Source organism: Canis lupus, chromosome 27, assembly GCF_011100685.1.
Source record: "Canis lupus familiaris isolate Mischka breed German Shepherd chromosome 27, alternate assembly UU_Cfam_GSD_1.0, whole genome shotgun sequence".
Lineage (NCBI taxonomy): Eukaryota > Metazoa > Chordata > Mammalia > Carnivora > Canidae > Canis > Canis lupus.
In genome coordinates, this window is record NC_049248.1 from 3,823,508 (window position 1) to 3,841,360 (window position 17,853).

The 17,853-nt window shown below is 50.5% G+C and overlaps 1 protein-coding gene across 4 annotated transcripts in view; it reads right to left on the reverse strand.

Moving 5' to 3' along the window:
* IQSEC3 (IQ motif and Sec7 domain ArfGEF 3) overlaps positions 1 to 17,853 on the reverse strand; it is a 110,625-nt gene that overhangs the window by 39,085 nt on the left and 53,687 nt on the right. For 3 of the 4 annotated variants that reach the window (XM_038576408.1, XM_038576410.1, XM_038576409.1), the window contains 2 exons: positions 15,453 to 15,732; positions 1,693 to 2,819 (listed from right to left, as the gene is read on the reverse strand). In XM_038576408.1, coding sequence (XP_038432336.1) covers positions 1,693 to 2,819; positions 15,453 to 15,732 — 1,407 coding nt within the window. The remainder of the gene's footprint in view (positions 1 to 1,692; positions 2,820 to 15,452; positions 15,733 to 17,853) is intronic. The other variant, XM_038576411.1, reaches the window with a different exon arrangement.

Below are 17,853 nucleotides of genomic sequence, written 5' to 3' on the forward strand. Positions count from 1 at the left end.
AAGAAGGGGATTGTGGCCAAACCAAGCGAATTCTAGAGCAGGTGGAGAGGTTTCCTTCTGTCTTCCCTGAGGGGCCTGCCAGGAAGGCCCTTCCTCCCTGTCTGTATTCCGTTGTCTGTACACAGTGCCCACCCTGGAATCAGGAGGCAGGGTGAGGCTGGGGGACAGAGGTGAGCTCTCCTACTACACTGTCCATAGTGTGGGTGTGGGTGCTGTGTCTTTAGGCAAATGTGTTCACAAGTGTGGTCTGTAAATCCATGCTGTTCCCTGAACGGTGTCTTCCTGGTTCAGGAGAAGGTACGTACAAAAATAGAGGGTAATAAGCATTTAGAACATTCATAGCATTTTGACATTTTCAGGATAACCAAGCATGTGATTGTTTTTCTAGCAATTCATTTTTATTACATTTTACAAAACTATCAGCTCACAACTTACCAGGGTAAAAATTCTAACTGGTCCTTCGCTACAGATAGTTTGAGAACCACTGCCTTGAGGGATCCTGGTATCTGTGTGAGTGTGAGTGAGCATGCAGAGGGGGTGCTGCAGGTGTGTGGAGATGGTTGCTGGGCTCACCAGGGTGGCAGTCTGGCGCAGAAGAAAGAGCAGTGGACTAGGAGAGAGACAGACCTGCAACTCACCACCTATGTCACCGTGTGCAACTCACCTTACTTGTGGGAGCCTGCTTCTTTTCTGAAAATGGCATAATAAGGCCATCTCTAGATATTATTAGGAAGTTTGCAGATGTTTTATGTACGGTGAGCCATGAATAGTAGCTATTCTCCACCCCACTGCACCCCTGCCCCGGAATATAAGCTTCTTGAGACCAGGGTCATCTTGTGGTCAATGCACCTGGCACTCAATAAATAACAGTTGAGTGAGTAAATGAACATACATGTGGGTGGGAGAGATGTTAGATCTCCTGGCTTAGAGCTCTGAAAGAAGAGGCGAACGGAGGGTGGAGATGAGTGCCTCCCACACTTGCGATTTCCACGGGCATGTGTATACTGCTTTCCCCCAGATCTCTACTTTCGAGCGAGCGCAAGGACCGCAAGGACTGTTGTGGCTGGGGCTCTGGCTGCAGACTCTGATCTACAGCACTTGTTTGTTTCTCTGCTTCCGCTTCCTGCTCCACCTCTGCTTCTTTGTCTCCCCTTTTATCCCTGCCCCTCTCCTGCCTTTTACCTGTATTCCTCATGCTAGGTCTCTTCTCTCTCCCCTACCCAGGCCCTCTCTTGCCTTTCCTTATTTTCTCCTTGCTCTCATTCCTTGACATCATCCCCTGGAGATAATGGTGTTTTCCTAACTTCACACCCTACCTGAATGATTTCTGCTCAGTACTCATACAACCTGTACTGTTACTTACTTAAGATTGTATTTTCTTTTAAACTCTCCCTTTTTCAAGCCCTAGCTTCATCTTAAGCAGTAATAGTGGTGAAAGCATGGGCTTGATGTGTTGTTTTGTCCCCGATCCTGAAAATAAATTTGTAACAATTAAAAATAAAACGTGCAGCCCTACACAGTATCTCAAGGAGCAGGCGTGGCACAAATGCCATCTGGAAGGGCGCTGGGATGATGTGGGCAATTATCTGGCACCCTGCTCACCTGTAAACGCAGCACACGCACCCCCCCCTTCCCCCGCCTCCCGAGATCTTCCCAGGACTCTCTGGTGCTCCAGAACCAGTGCTCACTTACATGTTGAAAAGGTTGAGGCCGATGCGATAGAGCCGTTTGCGCAGGGTGTCGGTGGAGAGCGTGGGCGACTTGCAACTGGCGGGGTTCTCGCAGTGGTAGCGGGGCAGGCTCAGGATCATGGCCTGCAGAGCCTCCTTGGAGGCCGAGGCCGACACTTCCGAGCCCGACTTGGCCGACTTGGTGGACGTGCTGCTGCTGCTCAGCCGCTCCGAGTTGTCGCCGGCCTCGGCCTCAGTCCCCTTCCCCACGTCCCGGGTCTCCTCCTCCTCGGCCTCGGCGGCCTCGGCCTCCGTCAGGGCAGCCTCCTGCACCGCAGCCTCCGCGGGTGGGTGCGCGCGCGGGCTCCCGCGGGCTCCGGCCTCTGCGCACGTGTTCTCGGCGTGCGCGGCTCCCGGGTCGGCGCTGGCGGCCGCGGCAGAGGCCTCCCGCCCCGGGGCTTCGCCTTGCTCGGCTCTGCCCGCCGCAGGCTCCGCCGGGGCCGGGGCGGCCTGCGCGCCCAGACAGTTGGCCACCGACAGAGCCGTGGCGGAGGAGACAGAGATGTTCTGGTTGGCGATCTGCACGGTGACGTCCCGGAAGGCCATCATGAGGGTGCTGCTGTGGCCCGGCGGCAGGCCTGCGGGCTCGGCGGCCTCCTCCCCGGGCGCGGGGCGAGCACCGTCCAGCTCCCGCATCTCGGCCTCCAGGCCGGCCGGCGCCGCACCCGCGTGCAGGGCCTGGTGCAGCTGGTAAGCGCCGCTCTCCTGCAGGGAGCACATGGTCTTGAGGCTCCAGGTGCTGAGGGCATCGTCGATGGACTTGGCCAGGGACTGCACCTGCTCGGTGAAGGAGTCCTCCAGCTCGGTGAGCGTGCCCGCGAGGGTGGGCGGCAGCGAGGGCGAGCGCACGAGCGGCAGCCCCACGAGCCCGTAGCCCTCCACGAGCGCCTTCTCGGCCGCCAGGCCCTCGACCGCGGGCGCGCGGACTTTGCGCAGGGAGATCCGCCGCGGCAGGCGGCTCTCCAGGAGCGAGTTGCGGATCTTCTCGAAGTTCTTACTGAGCTGGTACTGGCGGAAGGCGGTTTGGATGGTGCAAGCGGCGCGGCGGGACACGAGGTGGCCCCCGTACTTGTGTTCTAGCATTTCAATCTGCGACAAGAACAGAGGGGAGGAGAAACAGTAAGGACCCGGGGTCGCCGGCTACGCTTTGGCTGGGGCGCAGGGATGCACACCCAGAAGGGTGGGGAGGGTTGGGGGGGTACGAGAGACCAAATCTGAAACTCCAGCATGTCACAGCCTGAGATACCAGATCCTTGCCGAGACTCCCAGAGGTGTCGGGACTGGTGTAGGGTGCAGGGACTCGCTTCCAGGGGGCGGCGGTGTCCGGGGGGCAGGGGACATAGTATTGCTCTGGTAGTCAACTGCTGCTGCTGAGGTGGTAATTTTAAAACGTTCATATTGGAGGTCCGTATGGAAGTACTTATGGGTGAAATACACAGTATCTTGAATGTATATTAAAATACTCCACCAAAAAAAGCGGAACTGTTAGATGAAACAATATTAACAAAAATTGTTGGAACTGGGTGGTGGTTATATGAAAGTTTACTACACTATTCTTTCTACTTGTGTGTACATTTAAAATAACACATTAAAAAATAAAATAAAATAACACATTAAAAATGAAACAGAAATGCTAAAAAAAAATTGTTGCTACTCCTGTTCACCTGCTTTCTTCCTCTGCACGCACATCACTGCGTTGTGGAAATTCCTGACCCTGATCATCATAAGGGTTGAGATTGAGGTTTGATCAACTCGGTGTTCCCAGTACTCAGCCCAAGGGCTGGCACGTTGTAGATGCTCAGTCACCATGAATTTAATAAAAAGATGGATGGAGGACAGATGAACGAGTGGACAGATGTTTCAAGAGTGGGAGTCCTAGGGTGCTGGGGGCTCAGTCCTTTGAGTGTCTGCCTTTGGCTGGGGTCATAATCCTGGGGGTCCTGGGATCAAGCGCTATGTCAGGCTCCCTGTTCTGTTGGGAGGCTGCTTCTCCCTCTCCCTCTGCTGCTCCTCCTGCTTGATCTCTCACTCTCTTTGTCAAATAAATAAATAAAACCTTAAAAAAAAAAGAGTGAGAGTCCCTTCTGTCTCACTCTCAATCTGCTCTCTCTTTCTCAAATAAACAAAATCTTTTTTTAAAAAATGGGCTTGTGGGTGTTTCAATAGGCTAAGTATCTGCCTTTGGCTTGGGTCATGATCTCAGGGTCCTGGGATGGAGCCCCATGTCAGGCTCCCTGCTTGGCAGGGATTTAACTTCTTCTGCCTTTGCCCCTCACCCCTGCTTGTTCTCTCTCTCTCTCTTTCTCTTAAATAAACAAACAAACAAACAAACAAACAAATAAATAAATAAATAAAATCTTTAAAAATTTTTTTTAATTTAAATAAGAGTAGGAGTCCCTCCACGCTACCATGCTCCATAACTTGGACCACCTCTGTTCTGAACAATGGGAGTTGTTGGGATCCCTAGGTGGCTCAGCGGTTTAGGGCCAGCCTTCAGCCTAGGGTGTGATCCTGGAGTCCTGGGATCGGGTCCCACATCGGGTTCCCTACATGGAGCCTGCTTCTCCCTCTGCCTGTGTCTCTGCCTCTCTTTGTGTGTGTGTCTCTCATGAATAAATAAATAAAATCTTAAAACAACAACAACAACAACAACAATGGGAATTGTACAACAGGCAGGGCTTGGTTGGGCTGGTGGGGGCATGCTACCTCATGTAGACCGTGCTAACTCAGGAAAATCTCTGATGAGGGGCTGGTGGTGTGTCTCCAAAGCCCTTACTCACCTCCTCCCACCTCCTGCTATAGTCTTTTCTCCCTCTCAGATGGCTATGTTCTCTCTCTTTCTCCCTTACCAAAACCTCTTAGGAAAAGACCAGAGAGACTTTCCCTTTGAAATGGCATTTGCCCAAGGTAGGCTCACCAGGGCTGCAGCTGGACTGCCTCTCACGACCCCAGTGATCCCTTCACTTCCCTCCCTGTGGGTTCCCCCCCCACCCTGCCCCACCAGACCAGAAGAGATATCTTTCTAGCCCAGGATATCTCACAGACACAGTTGGGACACTCCTGGGTAAAATGGGATGATCTCAGTGTTGCCTTCAGCCCTTCCATCTCACCATTCAGGGCCCTTCCCATCCCCAAACCTAGTGGCATTATTCTGTCTTCCCACAAGCTCTCTGAAGATAGTTGGGAAACTCAATCCTATTAAGGTTTAAGTGGCCAATAAGGCCTCCTGCCTGGCACCCCTCAGAAGTGTGTTCATGTCACGAAGTACAAGGCCTCAAGCAGAAGGGCCTTCTGGTCCTCATATCATAGGACCTTCAAGATGCTCTTACAAACCATACCAAGTGGGTAGGTGGGTGGGGGGATGGGGTAACTGGGTGATGGGCATTAAGGAGAGCAGCGATGTGATGAGCACTGAGTGTTTTATGCAACTGATGATTCACTAAATTCTACCCCTGAAACTAATAATGCACTATACATTGGCTAATTGAAATTAAGTTAAAAAACCAAAAAAACCCATACCAACTGTATCAGTTATCTACTGCTGCATAACAAATTGCCCCAAACTTAGTAGCTTAAAACAACACCCTCTTATCTTCTCTATAGCTCTGTCAGTCAGTGGTCTGGGCACTGCTCAACTGGCATCTCTAGGTGGGACCTCACCTAGAAGAAGTCAAGGCATCAGCTGGGACTGCAATCTCACACAAAGCTCAGGGTCTTCCTTCACACTTATTGTCAGCAGAGTTCGGTGAGATTCTAAGGCCAAGGCCCTCAGTTATAGATACCTGCTATTCTCTGCTATGGGGTAGTTCAGCCCTTAGAGGCCAACAGAAGAGTGACTCTGATGATTCAACTTCTTATAAAGGGTTCACCTGATTAGATCAAGCCACCCAGGGTGATTTTCTTTTGGATTCACGCAAGGGCAACTGAGTGGTAACGTAATCACAGGAGTGATAGCCTATTATGCCTTCTAGTCCCCTGGCACTCAAGGGAAAGGGATTATATAGGATGTGCACATTCGGGGTCAGGAATCTCAGGCTGTCAGATTTCTGCCTACCATACCTATTAGACAATTGCCAATGGGGTTTTATCGTGTACCCAAGATCTCCAGAGAAACGTAGAAATTTCTGATATCTCAGAGGCATTTTGTTGCTGCTTTTGCAGAAATCACATCAGAGGGGAGAGACCACTGTAGCTTGGCTCACTGTCCCTGCAGAACTCTGGCAGGCTCCCTGAGGTCTGGAATGAAGATTGGCCTTGAAGAGACTGGAGCGCCCTCCAAGGGGAAGTGTACAGAGTGAGGGGAGCTGACTTAATTACCTCCTTCTGGCAATTTCTGTCTCCCTCTTACCTTCCTTGAGTGCCAGGAGAAACTGTCACCAGGCAGAAATTCATATTTCTTTCCTACCTGGCCTACTCACACTTCAAGGGAAATACTAGGCCCATGAGCATTCTTTTCAGGTTATGAGATGCTATTGGCAAAAGAGTGAAGCTATAAAATCCATTGCCTGAAATGTTTCCAGAATAGGAAAGATGTTCATCCCCCTGGCACTGTATTGTCCTACCTAGAGGCAGAAGGCTGACTGAGCTAAGCCTAGGAGACTTCTGTGAGCCAATGTCCCCAGGTCACCCAAGCAGAGAAGAAAACCTGACTTTATTTTTTTTTTAAAGATTTTATGTATTTATTCATGAGAGACACACACACACACAGAGAGGCAGAGACATAAGCAGAGAGAGAAGCAGGCTCCATGTAGGGAGCTCAACATGGGACTCAATCCTGGGACTCCAGGATTACATCCTGGTCCGAAAGCATGCACTCACTCTTTAGCCACCCAGGTGTCCCAAAACTTGACTTTAAAGATCTTGAATCTGTTCCATCCAGTTCTCCACTAGACTATAGGCCCCATGAAGGCAGACTTTGCATGTTCACTGCTTTATCCCCAATGCTTAAAGAGTGCCCAGCACACAGTAGGCCTTCACTGAATATTTACTGAATACATTAAAGAATTAATCACAAAGTTATTTTTGTGACTCTCAAAAACCAAAAACCTCCCTAATCTTTTTTTTAAAAGATTTTATTTATTTATTCATGAGAGACACACAGAGAGAGGCAGAGACATAGGAAGAGGGAGAAGCAGGCTCCATGCAGGGAGACCGACATGGGACCCCATCCCAGGTCTCTAGGATCAGGCCCTGGGCTGAAGGTGGCACTAAACCTCTGAGCCACCCGGGCTGCCCAGAGACCTTTAATCATGAAATCTGATGGTCCATCCTCAACCTACCTTCCTCCTCCCTGTTTTCTGCAGCTCCTGGTATTTTTATCACTCTGAAACCCTGTCCTCAGCTCTTGTGACCCAGTCTACCTTGGTCATCTGTTTCCATACAACTTTTTAATCCAATACTCTGACCACAAAACCCCTAAGCATGCCAGTTACAAGTCATATGTGAGCCACCATCCACTCTGCAGACACATTGGAATTATTTTCCTATGCACTTCTGTGTTGGAAATCATCAGAGCAGTCTCTTGTAGCTGATAATTAACAACTGATTAAGAGGGAAGCTATCTCAGGCAGAGCCCTTGTAGCAACTCTACGGTTGTCCTGAAGGCTAGTGTCTTCTTACTTCTTGTGTGAGAACCTTGTCCACTATCATAACTTCATCCTACTTTAATGGACTGATGAACAAGCCTTAGGGGAGATCCTCAGTCCCAGCCTTGCTTCTTCCCTGCTGGTTGACCTTGGACAAGTTTCCTAACATCTCTGACTCTCTGCTTTCTTATCTGTTAAATGAAGCTAATCCTGCTGACTCTGTAGCTTGTTATAATTGAATTGTTTCATATAGCACTGGCCACATACTCGGTGTACAGTAAGCGGTAGCTATATGAAGACAATGATGATTATGTGAATGTCTCTCAAATTTCCATTCTTAGGCTTGATCCTAGAATCGCATTTCCAACAGTCCATAGATCCCTCTGTTCATTATGCAAAGCCACTGCCTTTCCCCCACTCCTTGAACCAGCTCTCAATGATTTCTTTATTTGCCTACAGCACCTTGGCTGCTCTGCTCTCGACAGCCTGGGAAACTTGCATTTGTCCGTGGGTTCTCCTAGCCCCAGCCTCTGCATCTGTCAGCCTCAAAGCCTTTATTCCACACGCCTCTACCCTCAATACCTTTTGCATCATCCTGACCTTTCCACCAGACTGTTGCCACATGGGGCTATCTTTGGCTCCCAACCTGGACCACTCTGGCTGGCAGCCTCCCCACTGCCTCCCTGCTCCTTTCCTAAATCTACCATCCACCCTAGTCTGCATAACCCTAATCCAAGCTCTCGGAGAGCAGATTTGAACACAGGCCTTCAGTGGCTTGAGAGCATTGCCCAAAATAAATATAAACGCTTCCTGCTGGCTTTCTGACCCTGAACAATCTGACCTTAGCCTACGTCCCATCCTCTACTACTACACCAAGCCTATGTCTACACTGGATGGACTCCTGCTCCTCCCCCAGCCCACACTAGGCTTTCCTGCTCTGAGTGTTTGCTCAGCCTTGTTCCTCAGCCTGCACTATCCTCCCCTTTCTTCAAGATCTGCCTCAATTGTGTTTTCTCCAGGAAGCCTTCTAGGTCTCCCAACCAGACAGGGAGCTCCCCGCTTCAGATGCCCATGGAGAATGTTGTTTCTTACATCTCTCTGACACCCAGTTTTCTCTATTCATCTTTGTGATATTCATCTAACCCATCCTTCCCTCTCTCCACCCCACCAATCCTGACTCCAGCAGAGCATAAGTGATTCGAGGCCTCCGATCCATGCACAGCACCTAGCACAGAGCCTGCAAGGAGCATCTGCTTACTAGGGCATTTGAATTCAGTTGTTGGATATTCTCCATTTGTTCCAATGCATTTAACACAACCATCTCCCATTTATTTCAGCCTCATGCCTGCCGCAACTCCAGCCTGCATTGTCCCCCAATGTTTCTTTCCCATGCTTTGCAGCCCACCCTTAATGCTCTCTGGATTCCCACGGACTGTACCTCACAGGCAGGATGGTGTTATCTGTCTCTACATTCCTGGTGCCCAGCCTCGAGACAGAGTTGTCTGGGGCTTAATAAATGTTTGCAGACATGAACTAAACTGAGCTCTGCCCTGTACCCCAGGGGAAATAAAAATCTAGGCTCTCTTCTGGATCTGGGCTTGGAGTCAAAAGCTGCATCTTCCTCTTGCCCCCCTCTGCCCCCACCCCCCCACCCCAGGGCTCAGGAACTTGGCAGTGTCCCAGGTCAGCTCTGTACACCCAGCCAGGCCCTCCTGATCACCCTAACTCTTTTCTCTTCTTAACCAGGGCCAGGTCAGAGAGCTAAGAGAGATGGATATGGGAGTGGGGGTGGGGGGTGGCCCCAGGGAGGGAAGGGTCTCTGGGCCCATGGGCCTAAGGACAACTCAGCTCACTTCTCTCTAAACCCCATGAATCATGGGTAATGGTAGCCTTGCCTCCTCCCAAGAGAGCAATCTCTCAGCTTCTGCCAGAAGAAGCAGTAGAGGGGAGCTGGAGAGGGGGGGGGGCGTGGGGGGGGGCTTTGTCTATCTAATGAGCCTCTCAGTGTTAATTAGAACGTACTCCCTTTTTTCAGGTTGCTGTGGCAGCTGAACTGGAGGAGGGCCTCAGAGAGGTGGCCGCCAAGTCCAAGTCCGGGGGAGGGGAAGAGAGCAACTAGCTGGGGGACTGCAGGGTTGAGGAAGGAGGGAGCTGAGGGGGCGGTGGCTTTCACATGTGAGCAAGGATTTCCTCTGATCCAAGATTTCCCAGCTGAGAATGTTGAAGCATTACGTGGAATGAGCCTGTAGAACTTGGCAAGGGAAGGTTTACGTGAGGCTTAGGAGCAGACAGTCTAGGGCAGGAAGGAGGGGGGGGGGTGCTCAAGCTCAGAGATGCTAAGCATCCCTGGAGGAGGCTGGCCTGCATGGGGCAGGCTGTGACCTCTGCGTCTTCTCCGTGTGCCCACCTCCCTGTCCACTGTCCAAAGTACAGAAAGTGCTGGACACAGCTGGACACGGAGTCCTGCCTTGGGAGCAGGGCTGCACTTGGGAACCTCTCTTGACTCTAGCCAGCTGGAGGTGAGAGGGGTGCTATGAATCAGCTGCTCCTAGGTCACAGAGACTGTCTCAGGTAGAGCTGCTGCTGTGGGGAGCCTTCTCTGAACCCTGGATCAGGCTCCATGCTGTCACCAGCACTCCCGCAGTGCCCTGTGCATCACTTCCTCGGAACCTCTCGCTCCTCTGTGATGAACAGACTGTGGAAGACTCTGGGTAAAACCAAGGACTGTGGAGTCCCAGTATTGGCTGCACCAGGGATGTACATCTAGGGATGTGTCCTTGGCTGAGTGACTCGATGATATCACTAAGCCTCAGTCTCCTCCTTCCTAGAACGGGAATAGCTCACCGAGATATGGTGCAGATCTGGTGAGATAATGCATGGGAAATGCTTAGCACCTTGTCCCGCACATAGTTGGAGCTGTTCATGCCAACTAGTGCTGATGACATGTCAGCACCCACCACTGGAGTGAGCTCCTTGAGGTCCGCGACTGCATCTTCTGTATTGTGGTGGCCCAGGCCTTGCACAGGGCAGCTGTGCAGTATCGTTCCCTGAACTGGATGCAAGTGGACAGAAGGACTCTCCCTGATGAGTGTCCCTTTCACCATCATCCTCTGTGGGCTGGCCCTCTGGTGCGCTCCATATCCTTGGTAGGACTCTCAGCTTCAGAGGAGCCTTAGATCCTCTGGGACAACCCCTCGTTTCACAAATGAGGACGCTGAGACCCAGAGAGTGGGAAACATAACCACCACTTCTCCCCTTGACAGGTACCCCCTGGTGAGGCGAACCCTGAGGCTGGCGTCTGGGAGATCTGCTGTAGAAGGGGCTGCTGTCCAAATAGAGAACATGACTGAGGCGGATGCTACTGACCACAGCTGCATGGCCCCCTGGCTTGGACAGCACAGAGCGCAATGCCATTTGGACACCCCATGTGAGCTCCAATCAGTGGGGGCACAGAACAGGATACAAACCCCCTCGAGGGCCTGAATGAATCTGGAAATCACTCGGGTGCCCTGTGTATCCTTGTCACACAACTTTCTTGGAGGACCCCCTCCCTCCCAAAGGGACCTGCATGCTCCCTCTTGGTCCACCTAGGTTGTAGCCCCAAGGGCTGCTGTGAGATGAAGTGACAGAACTGAGGGCAGAGGGAGCAGAGGACCTCCCCACTGTGTGAAGCTGGGAAGAGGCCCTGGTGGCTAGGGTAACTGGAAGTCCAGGGGCCAGCTCCTGTATTCACTTGTTCGTTCGTTCATTCGTTCATGTGTCTGTTCTTTCATTCATGTGTTGCTCCAACATGGAGCATGTCCCCAGTGCCAGGGACTGTTCTGGGTGCAGGGAAACAAAAGTGCAGCGAGAACAGCGTAACATCTAATACATAGGGAGCGCTTACACCTACACAGACTATGGCAGTAACCCCCGGCCCTGGAGATGTCCTGTGCACAGCCTGCTCACCTCCATGACAGCCCTGATAATGACATAGTTCTTGCCCTTAGGAGTGGGACGGTTTTCGGGTGGCACAGGGTCAGCGGTGGGGCACTCAGGGAGAGCACACACCCAAGCTTAGGGATGCTGAGCTGAGATGCTGAAGTATGAGTAGAGACCTCCCAGGTGAAGTGTGATGGAGGGACAGGTGGGGAGTGTTCCCAGCAGAGAAAATAAGATACATCAAGGCCCAGAGGCAAATGACAGCACTGAAATCTGGAGAAAGGCAAATGGGACCAGCTGGAATCCCGTGTGGGGGCGGGGCAGGATGTGGGGTTGCATCTGGTGGTGGAAGAACCTGGAGAAGTCTTTGTCCTATACACGGTGGTGGTTTCCCCAGGGGCTCAGGCAAGAGTTGATTGTGGCCTACCCTGGGGGGGTGCAGTGGGCTGGGCAGGAGAGGGAGGAATTCGGGAAATAGTTAAGTACAGTAGCATCAGTGGGGTTTGGGGTGGAGCAGATGCCAGGGAAGAGAGAGAAGAGTCAGAAAATGCCTGGGATTCTGGAATGGCTGGAAGGTTGGTGGACTAGGAAGATAATGATTGTCCAAGGATTCATGCAACTGGGGACACTGACAGAATCAGAATATTAAATCCTAGATCTCGAAGACTCCTAACTCTGGGAAACAAAGGGTTGCTGATAGGGAGGTAGATGGGGGATAGGGTAACTGGGTGACGGGCATTAAGAGGGTATGTGATGAGATGAGCACTGAGTGTTATACTATGTATTGGCAAATTGAATTTAAACAACAACAACAAAAAGAATAAAGAAACCTAAAGCAAGGTCAGGTCCTGGTCCCAGGCTTCATGCACCTCTCCCTCTTCAACTCACTTAGTATTTTCCCCTTTTCATCCTCAAGCATCTTCTTTATGCCAGGCACTGTGTCAGGCACTGAGGATATAATGATGATTAATAAGTCATGTATCCTGCCTTCAAAGAGGAGTTAAGTGAATGGAGAATGAGGATATAGAACTGAAGGGCTACGACAGGGAACAGCTGGATGCTAGGGGATCATCAAGAAGGGACATTCATTGCAGCCTTGCAAGGGCAAGGAAAGCTGCCAGAAGGAGGAAGGAGGATTCTGTCCACAATTCTGTCCCAAAATAAAAGAAAGAGTAACTGAGGCCAAGTGCTAGATGAGGAGCAGCAATGTTAGCAGTAAAGGCAGAAGGAACAGCATTTACAAAGCCCCAAAGAGATAGGAGGCAACAGAGGCCCAGAGAAGTTAATCTTGGGCAGCTTGCCCAAGATCACACAGTTCATTTGCAGAAGATATAGGAGCTGAACTCAGTCTCTTATAAACGTGTGCTGTATTTTTAATCACTTTTCTCTAGCCCCTCACCAGCCTGTCTTCCTCCCACCCCTAGCCCTAGCTTGGCTTAGAGAGATACCCCAGCCAGGGGAGGTGGGCTGTTCCCTGAGGCTGGTGCACTCAGCATGAACGCCCCTGGCACGTCCTCTACCAACTCTCACCTTTCCCATCCCACTCCTGCTGGCCCGACATGCAGACCTGTCTATCAGAATGATGTCCACCACAAAAAGGTCCATGACACCAATGAAAAAACCCTGTACAACTCTCCATATGCCACCTAGTCACTCAGAATTAAACTAATTCTCCTGTCCAAGTTGAAGCACAGCTTTCCCTTGGTTTTATTGACTAGATGCTCCTTAAGTTGACCTGCACTCTCTTTGCAGGAGCAAGTAGAGACCATTTTTTTTTCTTTTTAAAAGATTTTATTTATTTATTTATTTATTTATTTATTTATTTATTTATTTAAGAGAACAAGTGGGGGGAGGGGCAGAGAGGGAGGGAGAGAAAGAAGCAGACTCCCCCGCTGAGTGGGCTCGATCCCAGGATGCCGGGATCATGACCTGAGTCAAAGGCAGATTCTTAACCAACTGAGCCACCCAGGTGCCCCCGGACTATTTTTTTCTCCCTGTTACTTCACTCTCTTGTTCTTTTGCGCATCATAGTTATTCAAAAATTAATCATTCAGTGAGCTCTTAGTATGTCCAAGACACTCTGCTAGATGCTGGGGAAAGGGTACACGGATGGTTAAGAGATGGTCTCTGTCCTCAAGAAGCACAGTCATGCAGAATTGAGAAGACTTCTTATCTGGGCCAACTGACCACCCACATCATACTGTTGTGTTCCAGATGGACTGTCTGCCAGCCCCTGCCTGGGCATTCCCGGTAACACAAACTCCCTACCTCCCAAGCAGGGCACTCTATATTTTTAACAGCTCTAATTGTTAATTGAGCTAAAAGCTTCCTTTCTTGTAGACTTCATACATTAGTACCACTATTTTTGCCTAGAATGATAGAAAATATATCTAATCCCTTTTTTACATGCCAGCTCTTCCATATTTAAAACTTGTTTTTATGTCTACAATTTCTCCATATGACTCTAGCCAATCCTATTTTCCTTCTTAGGAGCACCTTGGAATCCTTGGGATTCTTACATCCCTCTTAAATGAAGCCCCAAGAATCAAGTACAGGCTCCAAATGAGCCCTGACCGGAACTAGTGTAGGGCTCCAGCCAGCTGCTCCCTTATCGGTGGGGGGACTTTATCCACCCCTCGGTGAAAGCAGCTGTACTCACTTCTTTGGCAGCTGTTTTACTGGTTATTGACTCCTCTTGAGCTTACAATCAACTAAAGCCCTACGGTCTTTCTCCCAGGACCAAGCCTGCCCATCTTATGCTAATGCTATGAGCTTTTCAAAGCTAAGAGAACTTTAGATGTTTTTCTCTATTTCATTTAGACTTTTTCATTTAAATCTTTAGGTCTCAATGAGATTTTTACAAAATCTTGGATTCTATCACCACGATATTAGCTGTCCTCTTTCAGCTTGGTGTCAGCAGAAATTAGTGCCTTGTCAAAAATGATTGAACTGAACAGGACCAACGACAGCACACCACTTAACTCCCCAGGAATTGGCATTGATGGAAAAATCAACATTTTATTTTTGTTTTGAGAATTCTATTTGAAAACAACCCACTTGACTATATTGTCATCTAGTCTACTTCCTATCTTGTCCACATACATATCATGGGAGATTTTGTTAAATACTCTACTGACAGCCAGATGTTCCACCAATAGCTGGCCTTGATGCTGAAGGGAAGAAATGAGGTTGGTATGGCCTGACTCAGTCTTAGTGACCTTTCCAAGAGCTTTCCTTCCAAAGATTCACTTTGGCCATTGAGTTAAACGATGGTTCTTTAGAACCTATACATTATAGGGCTAGAAGGGACCTTGGAGATGATTCAGGGTCTAATTCTCAATTTTGCTGATGAAGAAACCAGTGTCCAGAATGCTTAATTGGCATTCTCAAAGTCACAGAGTTAACTAGAGCAAGACTAAGGACTGTATCTTATGTCTGTGGATCCAAGTTCAGTCTTCTTTTTTAAAAAAAATTATTTATTTATTTAAGAGAAACACAAAGAGAGAGGTAGAGACATAGGCAGAGGGAGAAGCAGGCTTCCTGTGGAGAGCCTAATGCAGGACTCGATCCCAGGACCCCTGATCACGACCTGAGCTGAAGGCAGATGCTCAACCACTGAGCCACCCAGGTGTCCCTCAGTCCTCCTTCTTAACAGTATCTAGTCATGATATCTTTCTCTAAGCATATGCACATGAGTATACACACACACACACACACACACACACATACACGAATGGAATTTGTTCTACAATAGGGGAGCTCTGGTTAATATTGGGAATCCTCAATCTCCCTGGAGGAGACCACTGTCTTTGCATCTCATTTGAACCTATGTGTGCCTATACCTGGGGCATGAAAATGAGGCTATATCTTCTAAGCAGCAGGTGGAGGTAGGGGCTTCCCCAGGGAACAGTGGGCCACCTGCGGTGAGGTTTGGGGGGTGGCTATTTAGGCCTCCTGAACATGGCAAGAGGAACAGAGCCCTGAATACACTGCCTAAGGGCCTGGCATTGCAAAGGTGTGCCCCCTGCCATGTAAAGGCTGGTTCCTGACAAACTGGGCTACAGGGCACCGCAGAATACTTAGCTCAATTTAGTGGGAAAGGAGTGCACCTGCAGCAGAAGTGTGCCCAAGTGGGGAGATCCCTGGTACCCTGGATAGCCCCCGGAGGCAGGGCCCCTTCACCACCCTCCCCGCCCCCCTTGGAGGCCCTGGGTACCTGTTTATTCTTTAGGTCAAGGGAGAGCTCGTAATCGGAGGCGTTAGGGGCGTGGGAGCAGAGCGCCGTCGCCAGGGCAGGCTGCTGCCGGCCGGGGGAGGCCGTGCGGTGGGGGCCAGCCCTCGGGGAGGCACCCCCCGCCCCCGGCCGCTCCTCCTCCTCCTGCAGCTCCTGGGCTTGAGCCTTCGGGGCATGGGCACTGGGTCTGCCGGCTGCCACCGCCGCCGCTGCCACCACGGAGTCCTCCATGCCCCCACCGGCCTGGGCGCAGGAGCCATCACTGTGAACAAAAGGCAACGGTGCTCGGTTGGGGGAGAGCGGGACTGGGTGCATGTGGGTGCGGGGGGTGAGGAGAGCACTCTGGCCTGGCCTTTGGGGCAACAGCGAGCCTTTCTAGTGTGGGGGCTGGTGGAGGGGCCCCCTGCCATCACCTCTAGGGAGGGGCTACCTTGGCAGGGGGAGAGCTTCAGGCAAAGAGCAGAACCTGAGTTGGCAAGGGTATCCCAAGCAGAGGGAAGAGGCAGCTATACTTAGAAGCAGTATGGCCCATAAGGGAAGAGTAGACCACCTGGGTTGGAATCTGGACTCTGACTTACTAGCTGTGCGAACCTGAACAGGCTACGTAAGAAAGTTCATTGTACCTCTGTTTCCTCATCTAGAAAATGGGCACAATACTAGTACCTACCCCAGTACCAACCTCCAGTTGGAAGGTCTGAGTTAGCTAAAGCTCTTAAAACAGTGCCTGGCTCATGGTCGTGGCTATATTTAAGTGTTAACTGTCATCATTATCAGTGATCTAGTTCCCTGGCCAGTGGCTTAGGCAGCTGGAAAGAAGCTGACCTACACTGGACCTGCTCCATTTTTACACCACCCCAATGACTGTTGGAGGGGAGAGGGGTGATACAGGCTTAGCCGGGACACAAAGCCCCTCCAGGCTGGGTAGATGTCCGCTCTTTGGGGCTGGGGCTGTGAAAAGGACGGTGCTTGCCCTTCCCTGCTGGGTCTAGGGAAGCATCAGTTTTTGGCTTCTGGCTGCTCCTCCCCTTCCATGGAGCCAGCAGCACCTGACCATAGGTGCTGCCCACCTCTCTACTCTAAGAGGACACCCGCCAGCTGAAGCCACACACCCAGCCTGTGCTGGAGAATTAGTACTCTCAGGTTGTTCCCCTCCCTGGCCAGTCACCAAGTTCTGCCCCTGCTCAAGGCCAAGGGCTAAGCCATCTGTCCATGAAGCCTTTCTAAGTGACTCCAGCTTTAACTGCTTCTTCTGCTTCTAAGCCCACTAAGAGCTGTGCTTAGAGAGTCCCTTTTTCTTTCATAGGAGGAGAAGTATTGTGGCTAAACTCCCAGCTCTACCACCGTGTGGCTTCCGTTAAGTCGCTTTTTCTCTGAGCCCCCTTCTGGTTTCCTCATCCAGGTAGTGGGTGTACTAGTACCTATTTTATGAGGCTGTGGTGAGAGGGAAAGGAGTCAGCATGTGTAAGGTGTCTGGCACACTGTCTGGCACAGAGCAAGTGCTCAATAAGTGTTAACTCTGATTTCCCCCATCTATCCCACCCTAAAGGCCAGGGTCTATATTCTATTTTATCCCTGCCCCTCACTTAATGCTGGACATATGATGAGAGCTCAGTTAATACTTGTTGACGGATAAATTACAAGGAGTGCAGAGGCCGTAGGGATGGCCCCTACAGTGGACAGAGATAGAAGATCAAGACTAGAAGGGACCCTAAGATCATCTAGTCCAGCCCTCTAGTTCCCCCTCCCCTTTTTTTACAGGTAAGGAGCAGGGGCTCAAGAGTTAGGGTGGCCCTGGTTGGAGAGCCAGGCAATCTTCAGGCTTTCTTCTTCTAAGGCTTTGCCTTCATGTAAGGTGCCCCAAATCACACCAGAGATTGTTTCCTGTTGCTTCTACCCAACCTTGGAGCCTCCTGGTACTGGAATAACCAAGGATGGTGAAGAATCCTTTCACTCAATCTCCATCTATCCTCCCAGCACTCCTTGGCCTCATCGCCTCCAGAAGGGAGAGCTCTTTAGCTGGCCCTACCAATAAGGAGACTCAAATTCCTGAAGGAAACCCTCCTTGGGCATGTTTCTTTGCTCCATCATTACTTGTATGGCCATTAATCAAGTCGTATAGTTGAATGAGCTCTAGATATCTGATAAGTTTTTTTTTCCACTGATATCATCAAGAAGTTCTTTTCAAGACCTGACTTCAACTCCTATTCTTTCCACAGGGCACACAGAAATAGCTCTTCCCTCTCCTATCACAATCTGCCTCCAGGGGGCACCATTCAGTCTCACCCATCTTTTCCACAGACTGTCTTTGGTATTAATAATGCCCAAGCCTCTTCACCCCAAAAGGTTTTCCAGATTCTTTAAAAACCTGGCCACCACTCAGGGC